Below are 21,223 nucleotides of genomic sequence, written 5' to 3'. Positions count from 1 at the left end.
AAGAAGTTAAAGTTGTAAAATATGAATGATAAAGTTTTAAAAAAAAAACATTAAATTTATCAAAAGCAAAATTAAAAGGTAATAAATAAATGAGCGTAATAAAATAAGTATAGTAATATGTGAACTCAAGTTAAAAAAGAATAATTTTAAAAAATACAATTGAAGTACATGAATAGGTTTTCTAATGTTGCTTCGGCCCAATAACATAATAGGCCCACTAATTGAATCACTACCCGCCACTACAAAAAAAAAAAACGAGAAATGAATCGACGCTTGTGAAGTAACACCATGTCGGACGATTGCCGAGAAAACCACAGCTACCGCAAAATCAAACGAGCTAGAGATTCAACCAACGGTGTGGATTCCATCAGCTCTCTACCCGACGTGATCCTCCAACACATCTTCTCTCTAATCCCGACAAAATACGCAATCAGAACCTCCGTCTTGTCCAAGCGATGGAAGCACGTATGGTCAGAAACACCTTCTCTCGACATCGATTGCTACAGATACAAACCCGATTCGGTCTACGAAACCATAGCTAGAAGATACTCATCTCCCAAAATCACGACCTTTCGTCTCTCCATCAGCACCACCGAGGCTAAACCTAAACAGATCGACAGCTTGATCGAGTTCGCCGTGTCTCGCAGCACGGAGAAGCTGTCTCTAGAGCTCCGTCATGCTTACGCTGTGGCTTACCGTTTCCCCGAGGTCTTCTTCACCAGCTGCTCTTTAAAACAGCTCTTTGTCGAATCGGGAACTATCGATACGATTCCTGGACACGTCACCGTGTCTTGGAGATCTTTAAAGACATTATCTTTGAGAGGCTGTGTGCTTTCTGATGAGGCATGTGCCAAGATCCTTTCTGGCTCTCCGCTTCTCGAATGCTTGACGTTGTTTTGTGATAAACTCGAGCGTCTTGATCTCAGCGAGTGTCTGATGTTAAAGAGGTTGGATGTTCAATGCTGGGAGCAAGAGCTGCAGATTGTGGCGCCGCGTATCAGTTTTTTGAGTTTGACTCATAGTGATGAGTCAAAATGTGAGTTAGCGGACGTCTCTTCTTTAACGGAAGCTAACGTGAACATCTACTGTTCCAGACGTCTTGGTTTCTTGTACGATGACTTTGGCGATCCGGAGACTGGTTTAGCTGATTCGCTTCAAGTGTTGATCCTCCAGACGCTTGAGAAGTTGCAGAGCGTGGAGAAACTTACTTTGTGTGGAGCTTTCTGTCTTCAGGTATTCTTTACTAAGTGAAATGATTAAATATTTTGCATTTGTCATAGTTGATTTTTTTTTTTGTTTTGTATTGTTTAGATCTTATCTCTTGCCGTCGTTTGTGGTGTTACTTTTCCGATGTTCAAGAAGATGGAAGCTTTGACTCTTGAAATGGCTATCTATCCATCTATTGTTCCTGGTGTAGCAAAGCTGCTACAAAACTCGCCAAGATTAAAGACTATCAAATTTGAGACAGTTGACTGCAAAATGTTAGAGGTATATAATATATTTAAACATCAACCACACATTATAGACCATTATTATCAATCTTCTTCATTTTTTTTTTTGTGGTTCTAGTATTGTTATGAAAACATTGTTATCTTTATGCAGGAGACTCGTCTTACCAACTACTTGTATTGGAAAGGCTTGGAAACGCGTCAATGTTGGAAACCGAAAGATTTGGACGGCTCTGAACCGGAACTCATGAGTTCTGTCATGAAATTTCTGCTGAAAAAAAGTGGAGACGATTGGTATAAGGTTGGGAGTTACACTTTCTCACTAAACAAAAACTCTGAGTTATCTTTTGTCACTGACTTGACTCAAGACTGGTTCTTTCGTTGAATATTTTATTCGTATAAATATTTTTCTTATTAAGACGTTTTCTCTGTAATGAAACTATTTATATTTAATAGATTTTTTATTTGACTTTTCTTATGGATCGTCATATTCGAAATCGAACTTTTTTTGCAAGTAAATGGTTCTTTAGTCACCTTTATAACACATGATTTGAAGTCTTTTATCTTATACAATGTTGGATGTTCAATACTCTTTTTTTTTTAATCATGGACTTCCCTGTTCTGATAAGCATGTTTATTAGAAGCTTTATGTGTCAGATTGTTCATCAAATATATAATTCTTGTGCGGTTGTGCCTGGAATTTATGTTCACACATCACATTGTTTTCCTTTATCCTTAACCGTACTATTTTAAGTAAGGAAAATGCTACCGAGATCTCTATGCATCTCTTGTGCAGTTATTCTGAAGAGACTAATGCTTCATGATCAATGGTTCTTGTCATGTCATGCTTACTTGCTTAGGATTGTCATTTTTCAGTAATCAAAATTTATGTGCCAAAGTGGAGTTCAAAAGAGGTGAACTTAAGCAGCTGAGGGAAATACGGAATCTTTGGACATTGCCTTCTTAGGACAACAATGATCGAACCCACAATCTTGCAATGACTGGTCTTACGCCAGATGTTAAATATTCATAGCTAAGACTGACTTCTTTTTTTCCATAGCTAAGACTTCAACATCATAATAATATGTTACGAGAACGGCATAATAAGGAGTTGATCTAAGAGATGAAACATGAGAAAACTTGTTGGAAAACTAAACATAAGACTCCTAGAAAATAAATGTTTAAACTCAGTTCTGGAATTTTAAAGTAGAATAGAACAGAACAATATGAGTTTGTTTTCAAAAGATAGTTATAAAAATCAAAAACAAATTCAAAAGCTTAAGATCTTGGCTTCTCCTTCTTCTCCTTGAAGAGGGCCAAAAGTGAAACACCAGAGACCTTGACGACCTTGAACCGAACTCCAGGAATATCTCCCACGGCATGACCTTTACGCCCAAATCCAGCAATCAACACCTCGTCCTGCGACAACATTAACAAACATTGAATAAATATTCGACAGAAACCAATAAAAGCTTTAAGGATTAGATGAGAAGGGCTGAGAATTTACATTTTCCTCAATGTAGTTCAAGCAACCATCGTTGGGGACAAAAGCGGCAATCTTCTTTCCGTTCTTGATAAGCTGAACTCTAGCACACTTACGGATAGCAGAGTTAGGCTGCTTAGCCTCAATACCTCTGCATGATAAAACAGAAACATACTCATCAACTCTGCTACATATACTAAAAAGCAGATGAAAAATCAAACTTGGGCTTACATTTTCTCAAGAACGATACCCTTGGCGTGGGAAGAACCAGCAAAAGGCTTCTTCCACTCGTTGCCCTGATGGGACTTCTTGTACTGCTTGTCAGCCCACCTCTGATTAATCCTAAGCCTTTTGAGCTTGCGCCCTGCTCCCATTCCCCTTGTCTTACTGTATCAAATCATCACAACAACAACAAAAGCATTTAATGAAAAATGAAGAAAAATATGCAGAAGGTCCAACACTCATTCAGCAATTCAACTCAGTAACTTCATTTTCAAATACATCACGCAGCAAACAAAACTCAATGAAGACATTCAACTTCGAGACTATATAGGATTCAAACGAGAACCTTCATATCTACAGCACCAGAGCAACTTAAATATCCAGTCATCTACCACATGGATTCTACTATAACTCAAAAATTTCCAGATCAGCTAACAGAGACGCTAAAAAGAGCTAACAGAGACAGAGCATATGAAGACTGTAAGAAAGGTGAAACGTACCCCATGTTTGTGAATGGAGATGATGATCAAGCAGCAAAGAGGTGTAAGCAGCAAGGAGGATAAGATAGTTTTAAAGCGGCTGCGAAAACCCTAAACCTAGTGATGCCAGTGACCTCCCTAATATATACGTCAAACCGATTTATAAATACTCGGCCCATTAACAGATAGGCCCATCATGATCCAAACTGAATTTTCTCTTTTTAAGTCGTATTTTACATTCTAGAAATTGTAGTGAATATTTTTGTCAATGGTTTTCTACTAAGCTTGGAACATAAACAGAAAAGTTTGTGAATTTTGAGGCTAATTCACCCAATTATTAATCAATTTTTTTTTTATTCAGTGCATCTGTCTGGATTACACAGGCTTAAGGTGATAGTTTGTATCATATAACAAATATTATCAGCTGCTTCTTTGGAAACATAATAATGATATACAACAAGAAATTGGTAGCACATTCAAATGAAGAGACAAAAGAGTTTCCTTGTGGAGCGATTGTATTAAACTCTCAATATGACAGAATCAAAAAGCAGAGTCGGAGTTATTGGATTTGCCGAGCATAATATCTTTGGCTTCATTGATCTTCGAAGCGAGATAGTGACTACCTCCAGCGTCCGGGTGGTTTGCTACCATCACTCTCCTGTGCGCTTCTTTCACCTTCTCCGCCACCACTCTCTCCCTGCATTATTATGGTAAAACAAACACACAAAAAAAAACTCAGTCAAATCACTAGAGAACAACTACTTTAGCAAAGAGTAACTTGCAGGATAAGATTTATTAAACTACAAACTAACTCTAGCTGGTATCAGCCTTTGATGAAATGATCTTAATACCATTTTTCAAATCGAGGTGCAAACTAAAGAAAGAAGTAAAGACAGACCTGACTCCAAGGATGAGAGCAGCTTCACGGCGTGTCATGGCAGCTTGGAAACCACCTTCGTAAAACTTGCGCATTCTAGGCACGATTGGCCTTGCCTTGAAGGCTTGCCAAGCGAGTATACCATATCTACCAGCTATAGCAGCTGCAGCTACTGCAGCACCTGCAACCATTGGCGTCGCCTGTGTGTAACCAACAAAATAAACATCAGATAACAAAATTTTTAAAAAAAAAAAAAAGGAACGCACTTGGAGTTGGAATCAAAAAGAAACATTCTCTCAATTGCTTTCACAGAACCACAGATTTAGATCAATCTCTCTCTCTCTCTCTCTGTTATAACCTCAGAAGAGGTGACAGGTAGAAAAAAAAAGGGATTCGATTCAATATCCACCAAAATGATTTTCCACGAGCGTCCAGCGATAATAATGATGAAGAAACAAAGAGATAAGATTTATGAACTTACCATCGTTCACCGTAGCTTTGAGCCGAAGAATCTACACAGAAAAAATCGGAATAAAACAAATGAAAATTATTCTTCGATTCTCTCTTATCGGATCGGGGATGGGTTTTAGGGTTCTTGAAGAGGAAAGAGGAAAACAAAACCAAACATAAAAAGATCTCTCTGCCCTCCTCCTTGTCTTAATTCTTTTAATTTTTATTTTTATTTTTGCGTGGGGAAGAGGTCGGTTTATCTGGCCGGTTAAGTAAGTCAAAGTCAATACCTTCTTTCTCCTTCAGAGGACTCGTCAAATGTAATTTCTCATCGTTATAACCTGCTCACCGTTTTATTAAATAAAATTCAGGTATAAGACTAGGAGTTTTGTATTTGATTATTTACGAGGACTAATTAAGAGTAGAATACAAAATTACAACCTCGGATTTTAATTCATACAAAGAATAAAGTAGGAGGGATTCCAATATAAATAAATCTCTTCAGTATTCAAAGAAACAAACAAAAAGCTTGAATTTAACGTTGTTCGAATAATAATTTTTTTAAATTAAATAAATAAATGACAGGCGTTTACACTGCTGCACAAGGGGGAGAGGTGGAACACATAACAAACATGACACAACTCATCTCGGACAGATCAATAAAATGGTAATAAATATATGACAGTAACAGTAAATACCCACAGCTTCCTATACTCCATTGGTCACGCCGACTTCCACCTTAGGCGGAGCTGAGAACCGTCTTGGTTTAGGCAATGCAGGTGAACTCGGATAAGAGAGGCGTTTCTTAGCCGATGCCTTGTCTCCAAAGCCGCCATCGCTCTCCTGCTGTGTGGTGCTACCACTTGATGGTGGGCTCTGCTGCTTGTTGACCCTGGCTCTAGCTGATTTAGTTGGTACCATATAGCTTGGGAGAGCCTGTGAGCCAGCAAGGCTCTCGTCGTCTCTTACTGATGAACCACCGATGCTGTGTCTACGGTTCCTCTCGGATAGGACCGAGATTGTGCTCTTGGCGTCGTCCTCGTCTTTAGATTTTCTGGAGGAATGGTTTAGCCTTGAGGGAGTTGGAGGAGAGAAGAAACTGTTCTTGTTTCTTGGAGTACCACCACCTCTCGCGGATGATGGTGTCTTTGGTTGAGTTGAGTTCTTGACTGAAGCGGCATTGTCATTGTTTGGTTCTTCTAATGGCCGACCAGCCATCCATCTCTCTAACCAGCTCCAGCCCCATGTCGGATTGCTCGGATCCATGAACATCGGGTTTCCGGATTTAGAATTGTTCTTCCAGTTTTGCTGCAAACATGAACATATGAGATTATTCATCACAACATTCAAACAAACCATATATCCAACTCTAACGTATGTGTTTCAGTGTTAGGCTACATTGATTGATATACCTGATGAGAGTATGCATAAGCCAATGCTCTTTCCCTTCTCATAGTTGCCTCGTACTTGCTCAGCAATTTCGCTTCAACTTTTTCCTTTGACTGAATGCTATCATCCCAGTTACCACCGTTCTGAGAGCAGCAAAAGAAACTATTAGCATAGGCCAAGAAGACTTAAAAGATAATTGATTAATGGTGTCAGTACGCAACTAAGCATAACTTATGACAGTGAATACTAATGCTTCAAAACTGAGATATCACCATGGATGTATGGGGAGAGAGAAAGAGACCTTTAAGCCAGCAAGCTCTTTGGCATGTTTCTATTATCTTAATAAAATTTAATATAGATTTGATATATATTATATCAAATTATATAAAACTAATAAAAATGATATAAAATTGTATAATTATCAAACATTTGGCCTAAACAATATTTTTAAAATTTTGTAGATATATAAGAAACTAAATATCATACGATTAGATATTAGATGTTTAAAAATTGCATATTTTAAAAAGCTTTAGTAATACAAATTGTATAATTATATAAAAATAATAATATTACTAAATCTGGAATGGTATATATGAATATATATTTATTTTATAGATGATGCATAAGATATTACCAACATTAAATAAAATTATCCGTCTCATGTTTATTTTTTTAATTGTAGAGATGACATGTAGCAAAATGCCCAAAATGACCCTAATACCCTAGATATATAGAAAATATAAAAAATTTGAAATATAATACAATAATTATTTGTAGATAACTGGTACGTTTAACTTTGTGGGACAAGGAGACGTCTAATTTCAGGGAGTAAAATCGCATATCTACCAGGAAAAACTAAATCGTAATCATCACAAGTATCATTCTACGGTTACATGAAGGTAATAAACTAAACATAAAGTTTATGTCAAACTAAATTTTTACAAATATTTCACTTTTTCAGGGAAACTATCACTCACAACCACACCTGGATCGTGCTTCTACTTTGACAACGATATTGATATCATACAACGCTTCCAAAAGAGGAATAAATGTCTATCCTAAGCCTCATAGCAAACGACACCAGTCAACTTTTTTAAAATTTACGTTACAGCTTTCTACGTCAATTAAATAGGCACACTCAAATACTATTTTCTCTTACGAATATTAAATTCATCAACATAATTTATTATTCAAACTTACTTTAGTTTATAAAAAAAAGTGATCACCGCTTCCAACGTCTTCGCATTATAAAAGAAACAAAACTTAACTTACACTTTCAGAAACTTTAAAACTTCCAATTTTAATTAAACTGTTCTTTAATTAAACATGTAATCCGCGCGAAGCGCGGACACGGGCTCTAGTGAGTATAAAAGCCAAACAAAAAAACTTTGAAATTCGATTCGGCTTAGTTAGTAGGATTAGATTGCACATCTACATGAATATTTTGTTTTGGTTATAAGTGGCTAAAAAGAATATATATATATATTTCCATATGATTTTTTTTTGTTCTTTGAGAGCAATCGGCAATTGTATTTTGGGTAGATACTTGTTCATGGGTTAGTGAGGGAATCGAAAAAAAGAAAGAAAGATAGGACTTGAATGCTGCTTTCATTTGTCCGACGGATATTTCACTTTATGTTTTAGTCATCTTCAAAGTGGAGAAGCAGACAAAATCGTTTCCGGTTAGGTCTTGCCGCAAGTCTTTCGATCCCTATCCACCCCTTCCGGTAACTACGCTATTACCTTCCCCCATCTTCGTTCGTTTCGGCTTGTTTCTAATCTGAAAAATTAGGGCAATTATCGAGATTAGCTTCAGTTTCTGAATGTACCGTGTAGGGACTTTTGGAGCTTCGAAATTAGAATCTGTTGTAACTCTGTTAAGTTGTTAATTAATCTTGTCACAGGAAAGATTTGGCTCTATAGAGATTGATCCAGATACTGTGCGGCCTCTCAAGAAGCGGCTTAAATCCGATGATGCTTGTATTGTTTGTGAAGTTTCAGAAGAGGGAGCATCAAGTTGTTCTTGGGTTGACTGTCTTCTTCGGTTTCATGAAGAGTGTTTGACTCCTGAGTTCGGTGGTAGTGAGGATCTCTCAAATCCATTTTGTTGGTTCCTAGTTGTAGCGCTCAAATCTAAATCATCGAGAGAGGAGGCCGTCCGTGCGGAGAATGCAGTTTACAAGTATCTAGATAAAGACACTGTGAGTGGTCAAAGGTTACAAGGAAGAGATCATGCTGAGTGCTCATCGAAAGAGGATCAATTTGACAAGAGTTCTCATCAACCTGAAGAGGAAGAAGAAGATAAAGTGATAGAGGACGAGGTTGAAGCATCAGCTGAAGACGATGAGAGGGTATCTGCAGATGACGAATCAGTGAAGAGGATGTGAGTGAGCATGTGGCTTCTCAGCCGAATACATTCAGGTTATTCCTTTTTTTCTTCTTTCACTGGAACATGTTCATACAAATAGTATCTTCCCTCATTGCCACACTAAATGTAGAAAGTACAATTACCTCATGGGATTTGCATGTTCATTGGCATCTGATAAGCCTATATCCTCTATTCTCTCTCCAACATGTCGAGCAGTCGTCGTAGCATTCACATCATCTGTCAAAAAATACTAATTCTTCAATGTGTAATGTTCTTCTTTTCAAACAAAACATAGCAGTTTCCTATATTCAGTTAACTTGTTAAGTATGAATCAACCTTTTCATCAAGCTTCATTTAGCTGACAGATGGGAGCATCTTCTGGCCCAACTGATGTATGGGATTACATATGGTAGGGCTCTTTAAAATACTTTGACCAATTGAGACCCAACATGTAAATATAAGTATACAAGTTTTTCTTTGGTTAGAGTAGAGCATTGACGGTTTACCTCCATTAAATATCTAAAAAGCAAATTATAATAATTGATTTAAGTAATTAGTTTATATTTACCTTTTTAAATTTGAACCAATATAAAAGTGACATTTGGTTTGTGAGTTTCTTATAAGGTTCTTCAAACATCTGATTTTAGAACCATTTCTGGCATTCTTCTTATCTTTTTGCATTTTCTGATTATTTTTAATTCCGAAAACTTGTGTTAAAACTCTCCGCTGAAAGTTCTCTTAAAAGATTAAAATGTATTTAAGTTTTTAATATGATTACATATTCACGATATATAGTTGATGTAGTATATATCCCAAGCAAGATTAATTGAAGAAACCATAAAAGATGGGTGGATGTGAAAGTGAAAGGAGACGCCTAAGAAAACACAGCCATGAAATAGCTGTAGAGATGGATATGGACCCATTACAATTTATGGTTTACGTAGACGCACCACGAAGGTCTTAGACAAAAGAACATTTATGGAGTCCTAACACATATAGTATATAAAAGTGTAAATAATATATATTTTCAATTTCTATGATATCGCTCCTCTGGCGTATTTTATAAATAAGTATAATTTGCATGTCGTTGATAATTCAATCTACAAATATATGTATGTAAGTATTAATGAATGAGGAATGTAATAATATTGCTCCTAATTAATATATTTGGGGTGCACGATCCATCATCGACCGACTTGAAATTAATGGAGAGGTAGAGAGTACATCAATGTACAGTTGTAAGAAGTGGGGATAGATGAAGCTTATAACATTAACATCTTCTCATTAAATTTTCATATTAAACTCAATTACGTATATCGACTTCATACCAGCGATTTCTCCAAAATAATGTATATGCATTTTTATATCACCGCCAAAAATAACAGAAAATACATGTCAACTGTGTATGGCGTCAATAAAAAACAAAAGTATATAGTTACATGTATATATATATTTAACTACGTATAGTTACAAGTACTTTCAATATGCACTGGTCTATCTTTTCCATATGCAATTACAGTTTTAGACAAGCTGTTAGACCAAAAAAAAAAAAAAGACAAGCTCTTATGATTAGATAGTACTATTGTTCATTATTAAATACGAGTTCCTGCAAAAACAAAAAGGAATGAATAGATTGGAACACGAGTTCAGCTTGGAAGCCATGAGATAATAAGCTAGCTAGTATTGTCTCTTACACATGAACTTGTCTTCTCCTATTTCTTTTTTATTTTATTTTGTAGGTTGTTCTCCCTATTGAAACTATTTTATACTCCAGTTTATGATGTATGGTCGTGAAAAATAATTAATTACGTCGCCTTCTTTTAAACCGTCCACAATGTCTTGCCTGTTTATGCCGGCACGGAAGTCAGGACAGGAGCATACCTGTTGAAGCATTTTAATCAGTTGAGAAAAATCATGCATATAAAATACTAGTCACATACCCTAATTCAATAATAAGAAAGTTATAAACATAATTCAGATGAACATGCAGAAAATATTAACCATGTTAGTAATTGAATAATTGTCCCGTTTTGCATACTGATCTGAAAATTGTTTAGCCAAAAAGATTAAGCTTACGATAATAAATATTTATAGTAGAACAGAATAAATATCACAAGAAAATATTGGGAAATAAAAAATAGAGAAATTCACTAGAATATCATTTTTTAAGTTATGTCACAAAATAGCTTTCAATGAGAAAAATGATCAAAAAAAGTTTTTTTTATTAAAATGTAAAAATATATTTATACTTTAAGATTAACTAATCTAAACTTATTTAGAGTTAACAGGTTGGATTTTGAAAATAGGATTTTAAATTTTTTTTTTTTAAAAAAAAATATTAAATTTTTCAGAAAAAAAAAACTATTTTCATCATTTTTTATTGAAGATCATTTGTGACAAAAACTTAAAAAAAAAAAGTTATCTGAGAGAATTGCCCAATTAAATATAAATGAAGACAAGACACGAGTGTTTTATCTGTCCATGCTATTATAAATATAAGGCTATCATGTATTCCAAGTATTACCATTCAAAACAAAAACACTCAAAAGTTCATAACTGTTTATAAGTAATTGAAAATGAAGTCGACCGTCGTGATTTTTCTCATGTACCTTCTCTTTGTTGTGCCTTGCTTTGTCGCTATAGGTATGTTTGCTCTTTGTTTTTAGACAAATATTAGTTAGGATCATCATTAACATGTTTCTTGATTCATTGTACTTTAACACATAACTAAGCATCGGAAAATACGGATTCGGAGGTGTACGAGATCGATTACAGGGGGCCAGAGACACATAACTCTAGACCTTCGCCGGAGACTTCACACGGCAAGCCACCGTTCATCCACCATAAAACTTCCGCCGCTGGATCCGCCAGTGCTTATGTTGGAGGGCAGAGTAAGACGCTTTCTACCTTTTGTTATTACTCGTAAATATATTTATGCACAAAGGCTGATAAACTCTCTCTCTCTCTCTATCATTTATCAGACTAGATAGAGACTTTTTCCTAAGGAGGAAGGAGAGTCTCAGAAGCTTCAGGTTCAAGAGTAACTATATATATGATGAGTCTGTGATAAGATTAATGATGCGGGTACACAATTATTTATATATTAATGCGTAATTATCATATGATCATCGAGTCATTAATGTCCAGTATTTTCTTTCCTCTTTTTTCATGTACCGTTACATATATTATATTTTTCGGTATGAATCTCTTGGAAAATATTCAAATTAAATCGTGTTAATGCGTCAGTGTCGCCATGACGCCATGCATATGAATATCACTGTCATTCTCATATCTTTGGATCATTGTCTATTTGATCGAGGCTGACCATGAGGAAAATTAGGAATAAATATGAGAAAACGATATATATACACACTTAGGCATTTTTCTTTCTTTATTATTTATGGAATCTCTTGGATGTTGGTTTACAAGTAACTTTTTGAAAATACACACCGACCAAAATAAACATATAGATATAGTATAGGATACATTCTATTTTGTACATACTTCTAGCTAGTATATCTTCTAGAAAACACTTCTCACTGGCGACGATTTTAGTTGTTTTTTATAGAAGATTGTTAGTATGTGATATCAAAATTAGAGTTATATATATGTGGTTACATCGAGTAATATATAAGACACTGGATCCAAGGGATCCACCATTAACCACGACCCCAATCATTTCATTTCAAATTTTGACTGTGTATTATTTATCACAAGATTCATATAACCAAACCGTGTCTCTCATAACACAGCTCTGGAAGTTTCGGAGCATGATTAGTTTGTAATGTATGATTACGACACTTTAATGGATTTATTAAGTCTAAAACACGGCATTTTAATGTCAAATACACATGATATAATCTTATCGACAATTAGACATGCTTGTCTCTCAACTAAAACTCGCACCATTAACCATTGGTGTTTAGATTTTTTTTAATTAAAAAAAGGAAAGAGAAGAAGAATAAGAAGAAAAAGAAGGTGTGCTTAATTAGACATCACAAGCATATATTGCTGTTTACGGACTCTACTAACACGTAGAGCAGCCCGCGATTGGTTATTTTTTTTTAATTTTTTTTTTAATTAGAAAAAACTTTAAAAAAAATTAAGCGCTTTAAATAGGGTGCTAAAGTTAATGGTGCTCTAAAACACTAGTTTTAGATTATCAGCTACTATATTTATAAACGAGTTTACGAACATCAGATGTGTGTATAGACAAACAAATATTTTTTTCGTGGCCCAATTATCTGCCTTTAAAATTCAGATACTTCACATTTTGGGTCGAGCCCTAAAACCCAATAGTCCAAATTAAGTTTTGGTCAAATCTCATGATGTTAGGCATTTCTAAAATCCAAAAAGTAGTTACATGAATTAGTTGACTTGATTCCCCAACTATGCAACTCAAAATAAATCGCATGCCTGCTTAACTAGTGAAAGGACCAATGCTTCACCACTAAAAAAAAAAGGTTAGTTAAAGTTTTGATTTGATTTATTGTTATATCTATTTGTATATTGATTGAATTAAGAAATCAGTAAGATTCCCGTTTAGTGTATGTCATCTTTTATGATTACGACCATCTACCATATTCTAACATATTTTATTTAGTTTTTCTAGACCTTGCCATGCTTCTACTCCAATCTCTTGTTCTTTTTCGTATCATTAGATATTACTTTTGCTCGTGACAAGAAAAAAAAGATATTACTTTTGCAAGCAGCATTTCGAGCTAATTTGTAAGATTTTTTTTAATATAAAATTTTTCCTAAACTAACGGTGACTTTGGATTGGAACTACATGCTATATTTTCTTTTATAAACCTTATTGGTTATCCTGTCGGTTTCGAAAAAAAACTCACTTAATATTAAAAAATAAACTAGTCTAAAAAAGTACCAATACTGCGAGATCCGAATTTGATTTCAACTATTGCTAGAAAATGAATCAATAATCTGTTAAGATTCACCATAAAAACTATTTGTGCCGAAATCCAAACAAAATAACACTGGCCAAGTAGTATAATTAATTTTTATGGAAATCGAACCTAAAACTAATATGAATGTACATTAAGTCCCAATAAATTATGAATGTACATTAAGTCCCAATAGATTGCCACTAGGCTACTACAACTTGGTTAACTACGTATAATTAATTGTTTTTTTATCAAACCTTTCATTACTTGCTTAAAACTTGTAATTAATTGTTAAATGCCAAAGTTCAGCCACTTCTTAATCACACCACGATTAGCAAGCGAAGTATGCTGTGCCAAAACAATGTTTTGTGTCCACGCACACATTTTTGTGATAACAGTGATCTATATTGATATATTAAGGCCATAACTATAGGTTATACAGTTTTTTCTATGCTCCCACTTATAGTTATAGACTTGGGACCAAACTGAAACTATATTATTGGACAGTATAAACTTTATCAAATTCAAAGTAAAGAAAGCGACATTCACCAAACTTACCATGAGAGTTAAAACACGACTCAAAGCTATTAACACAACTCCAAGTCTACAGTGCTTTCATATTTGAATTATTTTATATACATCGTTACAAACTGAAGTCTTGAGGATCCAAAACTAAGAATTATTCAATCAACTCGGAAATTTACATTTTACAAATCTACCGTTTTCAAAATTAGTATTGTTTACCGGTAAAATTGTGCTCCGAATTTATAATCATGTATAATTAATAATTTAAATAAAATATTAAACCGATCGATCCTTGCCGACAATGAAGATGTCATGTTCGGACGAGGAACAAGAAGTCGTCGAGACCGGGGCCAAAGCTTCATTACAGTCTGATGCACTGTCTTGTAAGGTAAGCAATAACTCCGACGTACTAAAGCTCAAAGACGGCGACGGTCTCGCCATCGGAACCTCCGGCACATCAGCTTCCCCAACCAGAATCTGGACCACAGTCCTCATACTAGGCCGGGTTACCGGGTCGGGTTGCGAACAAGCAAGGCCCACCATCAATACCCGATTAACCTCCTCCGGGTTAAGCTCTCCGTCGCTTAACCGCTCATCCACCGCCGTCAAAAGCCTCCCTTCTCTATACAACCCCCAAACCCAATCAACCAAACTCGACCCGGTTTTGAAACCGGGTCGCAAACCGGGATTAGCCTCGGCTCGGGTTATGGGCCTTCTACCAGTGGTTACTTCCAAAACAACGGCTCCGTAGCTGAAAACGTCGGTTTTCTCCGTCGCTCGACCGGTAAGCAAATACTCCGGCGCTAAATACCCCATCGTACCGGCGGCAGCCGTCGCGTCCGGCGACTTATCGTGCTCCGTTTGCCTAGCGAGTCCGAAATCGCCTAACTTGGGATTAAAACTCGCGTCGAGCATAACGTTGCTCGTCTTAACATCACGATGAATGATCTGATTCTCGCACTCTTGATGCAAGTAAGCCAAAGCCGAAGCGACCCCGAGGAGGATCTTCCTCCGGTGAGGCCACGGTAACGTCGTCGGAGACTCGTGCAATGCTTTATCTAAAGATCCGTTGGGCATCAGATCGTAGATCAGCAGAATCTCTCCCTTTTCTCTGCAGTAGCCTTGAAGACGGAGAAGATTCCGATGACGGAGAGTTCCGATCAACGATAGCTCCGTTAAGAACTCGGTGTTGCCTTGAGAGACGTGGCTGCATCTTTTGACCGCGATGATTTCGCCGGAGCCTGGTAAGATACCTTTGTAGACGGTGCCGAACGCGCCGTTTCCGATCACTCGAGTGGTGCTGAAGCTGTCGGTGGCTAGCTTCAGCTCCTTGTATGTGAACTCCCTCGGCGATTTCATGATCTCCGATGAGAAGGATTCGCTCTTTCGAGTGTATTTGATCTTTTTGGAGTAGAGCCAGATCATCGCTCCGGCGAATAGCGCTAAGAAAAATGCGCCGGCGGTTACTACTCCGGCGACGGCGGCGGGGGATTTTTTGCAGAGTTTGTTACGGCAAGGAGAAGACGGATCGGCGGGTTTTATCCGGGAGGTGGGTGTAGAGAGTGAAGGAGAAGACGGCGGAGATGACGGTGGCTCACCGGACAACGGCGGCGGAGAAGATTCCGATGAATCGAAAGAGGAAGCGAAGCTCCACCAGTCGATGCTGTGAATCTCCGTGCTTCCCTGCGTCGAACCGGAGAATCCAACGAACATCGAATCGCTGACGTACCGATCGAGATTCAGAGGAACCGACAAAACCGGCGACTTCGGTTTAACGTTTGAGTAAGAGACGTAAACCGTTAAGACCCGGCCCGATCCGTCGTAAGTGATCCACGAGTTCACGGAGTTCCCGCTCTTGAGATCGATCTCGACGTTTCCCAGATCCGCTACTGCGGCCGAAACGACGTCGTTTAGATCCAGCCCCACGTGGTTCCCGTTCACGTCTTTGAATTCCACATCCATCAGCGTGTCGAACTCCACCGCGACAAAACCCGACCCGGATCCGGATTCTCCGGTTAGACCGAGAAACCCGCCGGCGGATCCGATGGATTCTCCGTCGGGGGAGATTACGAAAGCCAATCCGCCGCCGATCGAGGAAGGGTTGAGGTTCGTCACCGTGAACGAGAAGTACGTGGAGAAGCTCGCCGGAGATTGAGTCTCCGGGTGCCGGAATCTAATCGGTTTTCCGTAGAGAGCTTTTCCGGCGGTGGAAGTCGGGACGGGGAGCTCGCGGGTGAGCTTTATGGTTCCGTTGTTGAGATGAGCGTCGCCGAGGAGCTTGAGGGTGGAGAGAGACAAGGTGCCGAGATCGAATCTGGTCGCCGGAAAGTCGCCTCTGACGTCGGAGGAGGAGCAGAGGAGAGAAGCGAGAATGTGGATGAGAGTCGAGTAAACGGAGAGGAATCTCGGTGGGAGTTTCAACATTTGTTATATATTTTTCATTTGGATTCGTTCACTAATCTGAGGAAGTGAAGCTTTGGGAGTTGGTTGGATTCACTGATACAATCATACAGAGAAGACGATGACAAATCACCGAATCAGACAGAGGGAGACGGAAGAAGACAGAAGAGAGTGGAAATAAAAGGCACGAGTGAAGAAGACATCTGGATCTGACTGAGCGACACGTGGCCTTATAAACAGTGATGGAGAAGATCCTCACGTGCAGGCGCGTGCTTGCTTTTGTCTGAAAAACTCATCAAAAAGTCTTGTAGTAATGTTGATGTTATGATCGAAGTACTTGTTTTGATTTTTGTTGTTTACAAGTCGGTACAACCAAATTAAACAAAAAGAGTTTAATAACTCAGTAAAGTGAGTATAGATTAGTAAGTGGGAACAGTTTTTGGTACGAGTATATAGTAGAGTCCAAAAACCTTCACTTGTTAGCTTTTATGTAACAAAAGAACATATACGATACAACGTTGTGAAAGTATCATGGCACATGGTTTTTTTTGTCTGACTTTTTTTTTTTGTTGCATGGTGAGTCCGTTTTCTTCAAAGATTCTCAAAGGAAAGTTCATATGGATATTGATAAATCGACATACAAAAGAATATTTCAATTCTTAAATCATTATCTCTAACTAATCCACAAGTTCACAACGCAGCCACTCGTTTTCACACCAGCTCGTGTTGATGTGTCATGTGTGTGTTTTGTCTCAGTGTGTATATCTCTTCTCTATGTCCCCAGATATAGTACCTATTAATTATTTAGCTGGTAGCAAAAAAATGATATCGACTATAGCATCTAATATTATGAAGTATTTATGTCTCTTTGACTTATATTTATTGCGGTCAATAAGAGTTTTTAGATCTCTTTGCAAAAGCGAACAAGTTTTAGATCTCTTGCACAATTCTTTTGAGCTTATAATTTTACTTTTGGTTGGTGTAGGTGTTCTCAAACTGGAATATGCTACGACAGAGCTTGTATCTATCCGTACTTTTTAAAAAAGCATTAGAGCCATTTAAAAGAAAAACTATGAAGATCCTACTCAAGTTATAATGTTGAAAGCTATGTCATATGTTATGGACTTGGGGTGGGAAAAGGAAAACAAATTGTTATGGACATGGGCTGAAACCCATTTTGGCGCAAAAGCTACAAATGTTTAATCTCGCTGGTAGATTTGGAGGAAGAATAGTGTGAATTGTGTTCCTGGTTTGAATGTATAGAAAATAATTAGTTCTTCGGAACGGAAACAAAAAATATTTTTAGTGATAGAAACTTAGTTTAAAAGTTAAACTCTGGCATGGTAGTTTCAGTAGTTTCACCGTTGTATATTTGTCATTAGCCTTACAAAACAAGAAACAAATGAATGCATGGAAATTGCGATCGACGTACAAAGAACTATCGATAGGCTTTTTGCGGAATTGCATATATACTAACAAATACGTTTTCGGTCATTCAATAGTTAAAATACAAATCAAAATCATAGTTATTAGGAAGATCATGATGTTAATGGATTATCAACCAGAGCCTATTAATTTGTTTTTTCCATGCAACCCAAATTGAAATTTCTAGCTTTTTTCAAAGTGGGTCGGTTTAGTTAAAGAATCATGTCGGTCCCTTGTGTACTTAGTTGAAACGTTGAATCCACAACTTGTGTTTTTCAAAGTTTCAAACTAAAGTAATTTCAAAATTGAAAGAATTTTGCATGATTTCTTCATTTTCAAGATACCAAGTTCGAACTGCATCATTGAATTTACAGTAGCATATATAATCATGATGTTTTTGTTCTCATATCCGGAAAGTAATATAGTGTCTCAGAATTAGTACAATATATTTGAATTATTTAGATATTGTGACGACAAATATTTCAGATCATTTGCCAACCGTTCATTTGACTGGATTAATATTTAAATGAGTGATCTTAATAACTTACATACTTAGTTTTTAACGAGAAGCCACTTTTGCAGAGATGCTATTTGTCAAGTATTATTGTTTTGAAACATTTAAACTATATATGTATATATCAATACTAATATAATAATGTCGTTACGTCTAAGGTGTGAGTATTGACCGGGTGAGTTTTATAACAAGACCGGCATCCATATTCAAATAGAATGGTTACAACTTACAAAAAGTAATAATTAACAAGATACAAGTGGAGTCATAATATGCAATATGTTCCTAACACGCATTTTGTAAAGTTCTGTATAGAATACAAATCCAACGTAACTCTCTCTCTTTTTTACTACCTTATATAAAATCTAAGTAGATATATTCATATATCGAGGTACATACGATTTGTATTATATTCCTAGTTTACGTTCGAACTTCATCAATTAATTTTGGAAAGACAAGATTCCAGATGAATTAGATCAAGAATCAGATATTACAAACCCAAACTATTTACACAGACTGGATTTAATCTGAATTTTAGATTTTACGGCTGAACACCAAAATAATTAATTGTGTATAGACGTATAAACTATGATAACACTAAAATCATATGATATTTAATCGTATACAAACATCGGATACCGAGAAGGGAATATGAAAGCATCCAATGGATCTAAAGAAGGCAAACACAAAAAGCCAAAAGAAAGGTTGGGTTGAATTATTTATGGAGTTTTTATAATGTATTCTCCAAGATGTGTATAATTATTGTACTACTTGTTCATTTTATGTTACATTCCGAGACTAAATATTCAAAATGAAGGTTTATGACGCATCGTGGTAGTTGTAGTATAGTGGAACTCGCAACATATATGTGTTTTTTTTTAAACCTACATACACCTTTCAAAACCAATTAAATAAAGTGACAACTTCCAAATCATATATACATTTATTAACAACATTTTAGATGTTCAAATGTCCAGCAAAAAAAAATCGATATTTAAATGAGTAAAAAATATATGTATCAATCCAGATCACATTCTCTTTGTTTCATCACATTCTTATATTCGCGTCAAAATTATAAATTTAATTCATGTAATATTAATAAGATCAAATTTTAAAATTCAAAAACAAATTGTAATGTATACTCCTACGTGATATATCAAATGGTTAAACGAGTCTAAGCAAATCCTATAAACCCATCGCTATATTAGAGCATGAGCATTGGTGAACCCCACTTAGGGGTTCACCAAAATTTTTTAATATTTTTTTGTGGGTCCATGAACAGTTATGAACCCGAATTTGTTGTTTTCTGCATTAGTGAACCTGAAGAAGGAGTTCATAGGAATAAAATAATAATATTTTTTAATTTTTAAAAAAAATTTAAGATTATTCAGAATACATGAATACAATATTAAAATATATTATAAAATTTATGAAAACATTTTATTCAACCTATGTTTTAGTTTTGGAGTTTAAGTTTTGGTTTTGAGATATGTTTTAATATTTTGGTATGTGTTTTCAGATGTAGAAAAGGTATGTTAGAGTTTTGGAGTTTATGTTGTTTCTTAACTTAAATTCAATTCATAGAAACATTTTGTTCGATGATCAGTCTACGCATTCAACAAAGCAATTAAGTTCGAGAATGTTTAACTTAGCATAAAAGTTCACATAGAAAAACCATTCAAGTTTTACAAACCGAAATACATAAGTTGATAAGTTGCTAATGAAACAAAAAGAAACAAGTTCAGATGATAGAGAGGAAAGACCGCAAAAGAGCCATCTAATTTCGTGAGGTAGAAGCAATGCTACCTGTAGAAGAAGAGAACACAAGTTAACGCAGAAGCAAAGTAGTAACATTGAAGTTATAGACAACACAAACAAGTCAAATGAGAAGACTTACCATCGATTCTGCTGAAGTGCTTGATCAGTAGTTCAGTACACTCCTTCCTTTCCGGACATACACACAGTAATGGAGTTGTCGTCCCGTCTCCAACCACGTTGAACACAAACAAATCTCCGATGGTGCATCTGTTATCACGACAGAACTTTCTCCACCCTCTGCTGATGTAATATGCGCCGTCTGATTCGCTAAATCCGAAGCGCGCAGTCCATGACTTTCCCTCCTTGTTGACAAGTTTGACCTCTTTGCATTGTTGGTTCAAAGCACCACACCTCATAGCTTCCACAGGAAGAAACTACAAACACATACATAACATCAGCCAAGAAGCAGTACTAGAAACAAATAAATAACTAAATTTTACTCACCATTTTGTCGTCCTTTTGATTTGTAGCAGTAACCTCAGCCAAGAAGCAGTAGTCGTATGAGAAAGTAGGAGCATCATCCGCGTCGGCTTCTTCCTTAACGATGTGAGGATGTGTATACTGAATGTCACAACAGCTAGGACCAAAAGGTGTCACATGAAAGACCATGTCTCCTTCGTGTTTGAAGATGACAATGTCACCGATTCGAAGATCATGTGCTTCGGTGAACTCTTTCCAACCTTTGGTGAGTGTCCTGCCTTCTCGGATCACCTCCCAAATTTGATCCGAAGCGTCCGATCTTAGCTTCCATGGTTTATTGATCTCAGCCCCTTGTATGTGTTTTGAGTAGAAGTCAAGTGGTATTGCCACGCCACTGTGAAAACCAGGAAGAAGAGGCTTGAAGAAATGAGGTTCTCGGGGAGTTTCCATCTGCAACAATCGAGTTTCAAACAAACCGTGAACCCTCAATCGCAATTATTAGCACAC

General features: G+C 36.6%; 7 protein-coding genes across 9 annotated transcripts; 2 read left to right on the top strand and 5 right to left on the bottom strand.

Annotated features, from left to right (window-relative positions):
• Positions 1 to 237: 237 nt before the first annotated feature.
• Positions 238 to 2,718, top strand: LOC103855497 (F-box/LRR-repeat protein At5g02910). Of its 2 annotated transcripts, XM_009132485.3 has the most exons (4): positions 238 to 1,233; positions 1,312 to 1,488; positions 1,603 to 1,749; positions 2,325 to 2,718. In XM_009132485.3, exons 1-4 carry the CDS (start codon positions 289 to 291, stop codon positions 2,325 to 2,327), a joined length of 1,272 nt encoding a protein of 423 aa, XP_009130733.1. In that variant the 5' UTR covers positions 238 to 288; the 3' UTR covers positions 2,328 to 2,718. The 2 variants fall into 2 exon arrangements, with proteins under 2 accessions (XP_009130733.1, XP_009130732.1); XM_009132484.3 differs by lacking the exon at positions 2,325 to 2,718 and having other exon boundaries at positions 1,603 to 1,926.
• LOC103855499 (40S ribosomal protein S23-2) lies at positions 2,580 to 3,790 on the bottom strand. The gene is made up of 4 exons (XM_009132486.3): positions 3,654 to 3,790; positions 3,163 to 3,318; positions 2,956 to 3,082; positions 2,580 to 2,867 (listed from the first exon to the last, which is right to left on the bottom strand). Exons 1-4 carry the CDS (start codon positions 3,656 to 3,658, stop codon positions 2,727 to 2,729), a joined length of 429 nt encoding a protein of 142 aa, XP_009130734.2. The 5' UTR covers positions 3,659 to 3,790; the 3' UTR covers positions 2,580 to 2,726.
• A 179-nt stretch (positions 3,791 to 3,969) lies between these two features.
• LOC103855489 (mitochondrial import inner membrane translocase subunit TIM14-3) lies at positions 3,970 to 5,200 on the bottom strand. Its single transcript, XM_009132478.3, has 3 exons — positions 4,991 to 5,200; positions 4,531 to 4,709; positions 3,970 to 4,329 (listed from the first exon to the last, which is right to left on the bottom strand). The coding sequence occupies exons 1-3, from the start codon at positions 4,991 to 4,993 to the stop codon at positions 4,173 to 4,175; spliced, it is 339 nt and encodes a 112-aa protein (XP_009130726.1). The 5' UTR covers positions 4,994 to 5,200; the 3' UTR covers positions 3,970 to 4,172.
• Positions 5,201 to 5,425: 225 nt separating this feature from the next.
• LOC103856820 (protein IQ-DOMAIN 1) lies at positions 5,426 to 6,679 on the bottom strand (the record flags this gene model as incomplete). Its single annotated transcript, XM_033289217.1, has 3 exons — positions 5,426 to 6,267; positions 6,372 to 6,491; positions 6,650 to 6,679. Coding segments are annotated over 3 exons (750 nt in total), but the record flags the coding sequence as incomplete, so codon positions are not given.
• Positions 6,680 to 11,180: 4,501 nt separating this feature from the next.
• Positions 11,181 to 11,954, top strand: LOC103855492. Its single transcript, XM_009132479.3, has 3 exons — positions 11,181 to 11,359; positions 11,449 to 11,607; positions 11,698 to 11,954. Exons 1-3 carry the CDS (start codon positions 11,293 to 11,295, stop codon positions 11,700 to 11,702), a joined length of 231 nt encoding a protein of 76 aa, XP_009130727.1. The 5' UTR covers positions 11,181 to 11,292; the 3' UTR covers positions 11,703 to 11,954.
• Positions 11,955 to 14,204: 2,250 nt separating this feature from the next.
• On the bottom strand, positions 14,205 to 16,817 carry LOC103855493 (L-type lectin-domain containing receptor kinase VIII.2). The gene has a single exon (XM_009132480.3). It carries the CDS (start codon positions 16,564 to 16,566, stop codon positions 14,419 to 14,421), a length of 2,148 nt encoding a protein of 715 aa, XP_009130728.1. The 5' UTR covers positions 16,567 to 16,817; the 3' UTR covers positions 14,205 to 14,418.
• A 767-nt stretch (positions 16,818 to 17,584) lies between these two features.
• Positions 17,585 to 21,223, bottom strand: LOC117125630 (B3 domain-containing protein REM9-like). Of its 2 annotated transcripts, XM_033289200.1 has the most exons (3): positions 20,741 to 21,223; positions 20,376 to 20,670; positions 17,585 to 20,284 (listed from the first exon to the last, which is right to left on the bottom strand). In XM_033289200.1, exons 1-3 carry the CDS (start codon positions 21,164 to 21,166, stop codon positions 20,256 to 20,258), a joined length of 750 nt encoding a protein of 249 aa, XP_033145091.1. In that variant the 5' UTR covers positions 21,167 to 21,223; the 3' UTR covers positions 17,585 to 20,255. The 2 variants fall into 2 exon arrangements, with proteins under 2 accessions (XP_033145091.1, XP_033145090.1); XM_033289199.1 differs by having other exon boundaries at positions 17,585 to 20,670.

This window comes from Brassica rapa, chromosome A03, assembly GCF_000309985.2.
Source record: "Brassica rapa cultivar Chiifu-401-42 chromosome A03, CAAS_Brap_v3.01, whole genome shotgun sequence".
Taxonomy (NCBI): Eukaryota; Viridiplantae; Streptophyta; class Magnoliopsida; order Brassicales; family Brassicaceae; genus Brassica; species Brassica rapa.
Note: the sequence above shows the minus strand (reverse complement) of the source record. Positions and strands in the feature narration are given on the sequence as shown.

Excerpts from the sequence above, each read along its gene's own strand:
- LOC103855489 (XM_009132478.3), bottom strand. Across the intron at positions 4,330-4,530 it reads GCTCTCATCCTTGGAGTCAG|GGAGAGAGTGGTGGCGGAGA; the intron begins GTCTGTCTTTAC and ends ATAATAATGCAG.
- LOC103855492 (XM_009132479.3), top strand. The coding sequence starts at position 11,293 with ATGAAGTCGACCGTCGTGATTTTTCTCATGTACCTTCTCTTTGTTGTG. Across the intron at positions 11,360-11,448 it reads GCCTTGCTTTGTCGCTATAG|CATCGGAAAATACGGATTCG; the intron begins GTATGTTTGCTC and ends CACATAACTAAG.
- LOC103855497 (XM_009132484.3), top strand. The coding sequence starts at position 289 with ATGTCGGACGATTGCCGAGAAAACCACAGCTACCGCAAAATCAAACGA. Across the intron at positions 1,234-1,311 it reads GTGGAGCTTTCTGTCTTCAG|ATCTTATCTCTTGCCGTCGT; the intron begins GTATTCTTTACT and ends TGTATTGTTTAG. Across the intron at positions 1,489-1,602 it reads TTGACTGCAAAATGTTAGAG|GAGACTCGTCTTACCAACTA; the intron begins GTATATAATATA and ends ATCTTTATGCAG.
- LOC117125630 (XM_033289199.1), bottom strand. The coding sequence starts at position 21,166 with ATGGAAACTCCCCGAGAACCTCATTTCTTCAAGCCTCTTCTTCCTGGT. Across the intron at positions 20,671-20,740 it reads ATCAAAAGGACGACAAAATG|TTTCTTCCTGTGGAAGCTAT; the intron begins GTGAGTAAAATT and ends ATGTGTTTGTAG.
- LOC103855493 (XM_009132480.3), bottom strand. The coding sequence starts at position 16,566 with ATGTTGAAACTCCCACCGAGATTCCTCTCCGTTTACTCGACTCTCATC.
- LOC103855499 (XM_009132486.3), bottom strand. Across the intron at positions 3,083-3,162 it reads GGTATCGTTCTTGAGAAAAT|AGGTATTGAGGCTAAGCAGC; the intron begins GTAAGCCCAAGT and ends TTTATCATGCAG. Across the intron at positions 2,868-2,955 it reads TGAACTACATTGAGGAAAAT|GACGAGGTGTTGATTGCTGG; the intron begins GTAAATTCTCAG and ends ATGTTGTCGCAG.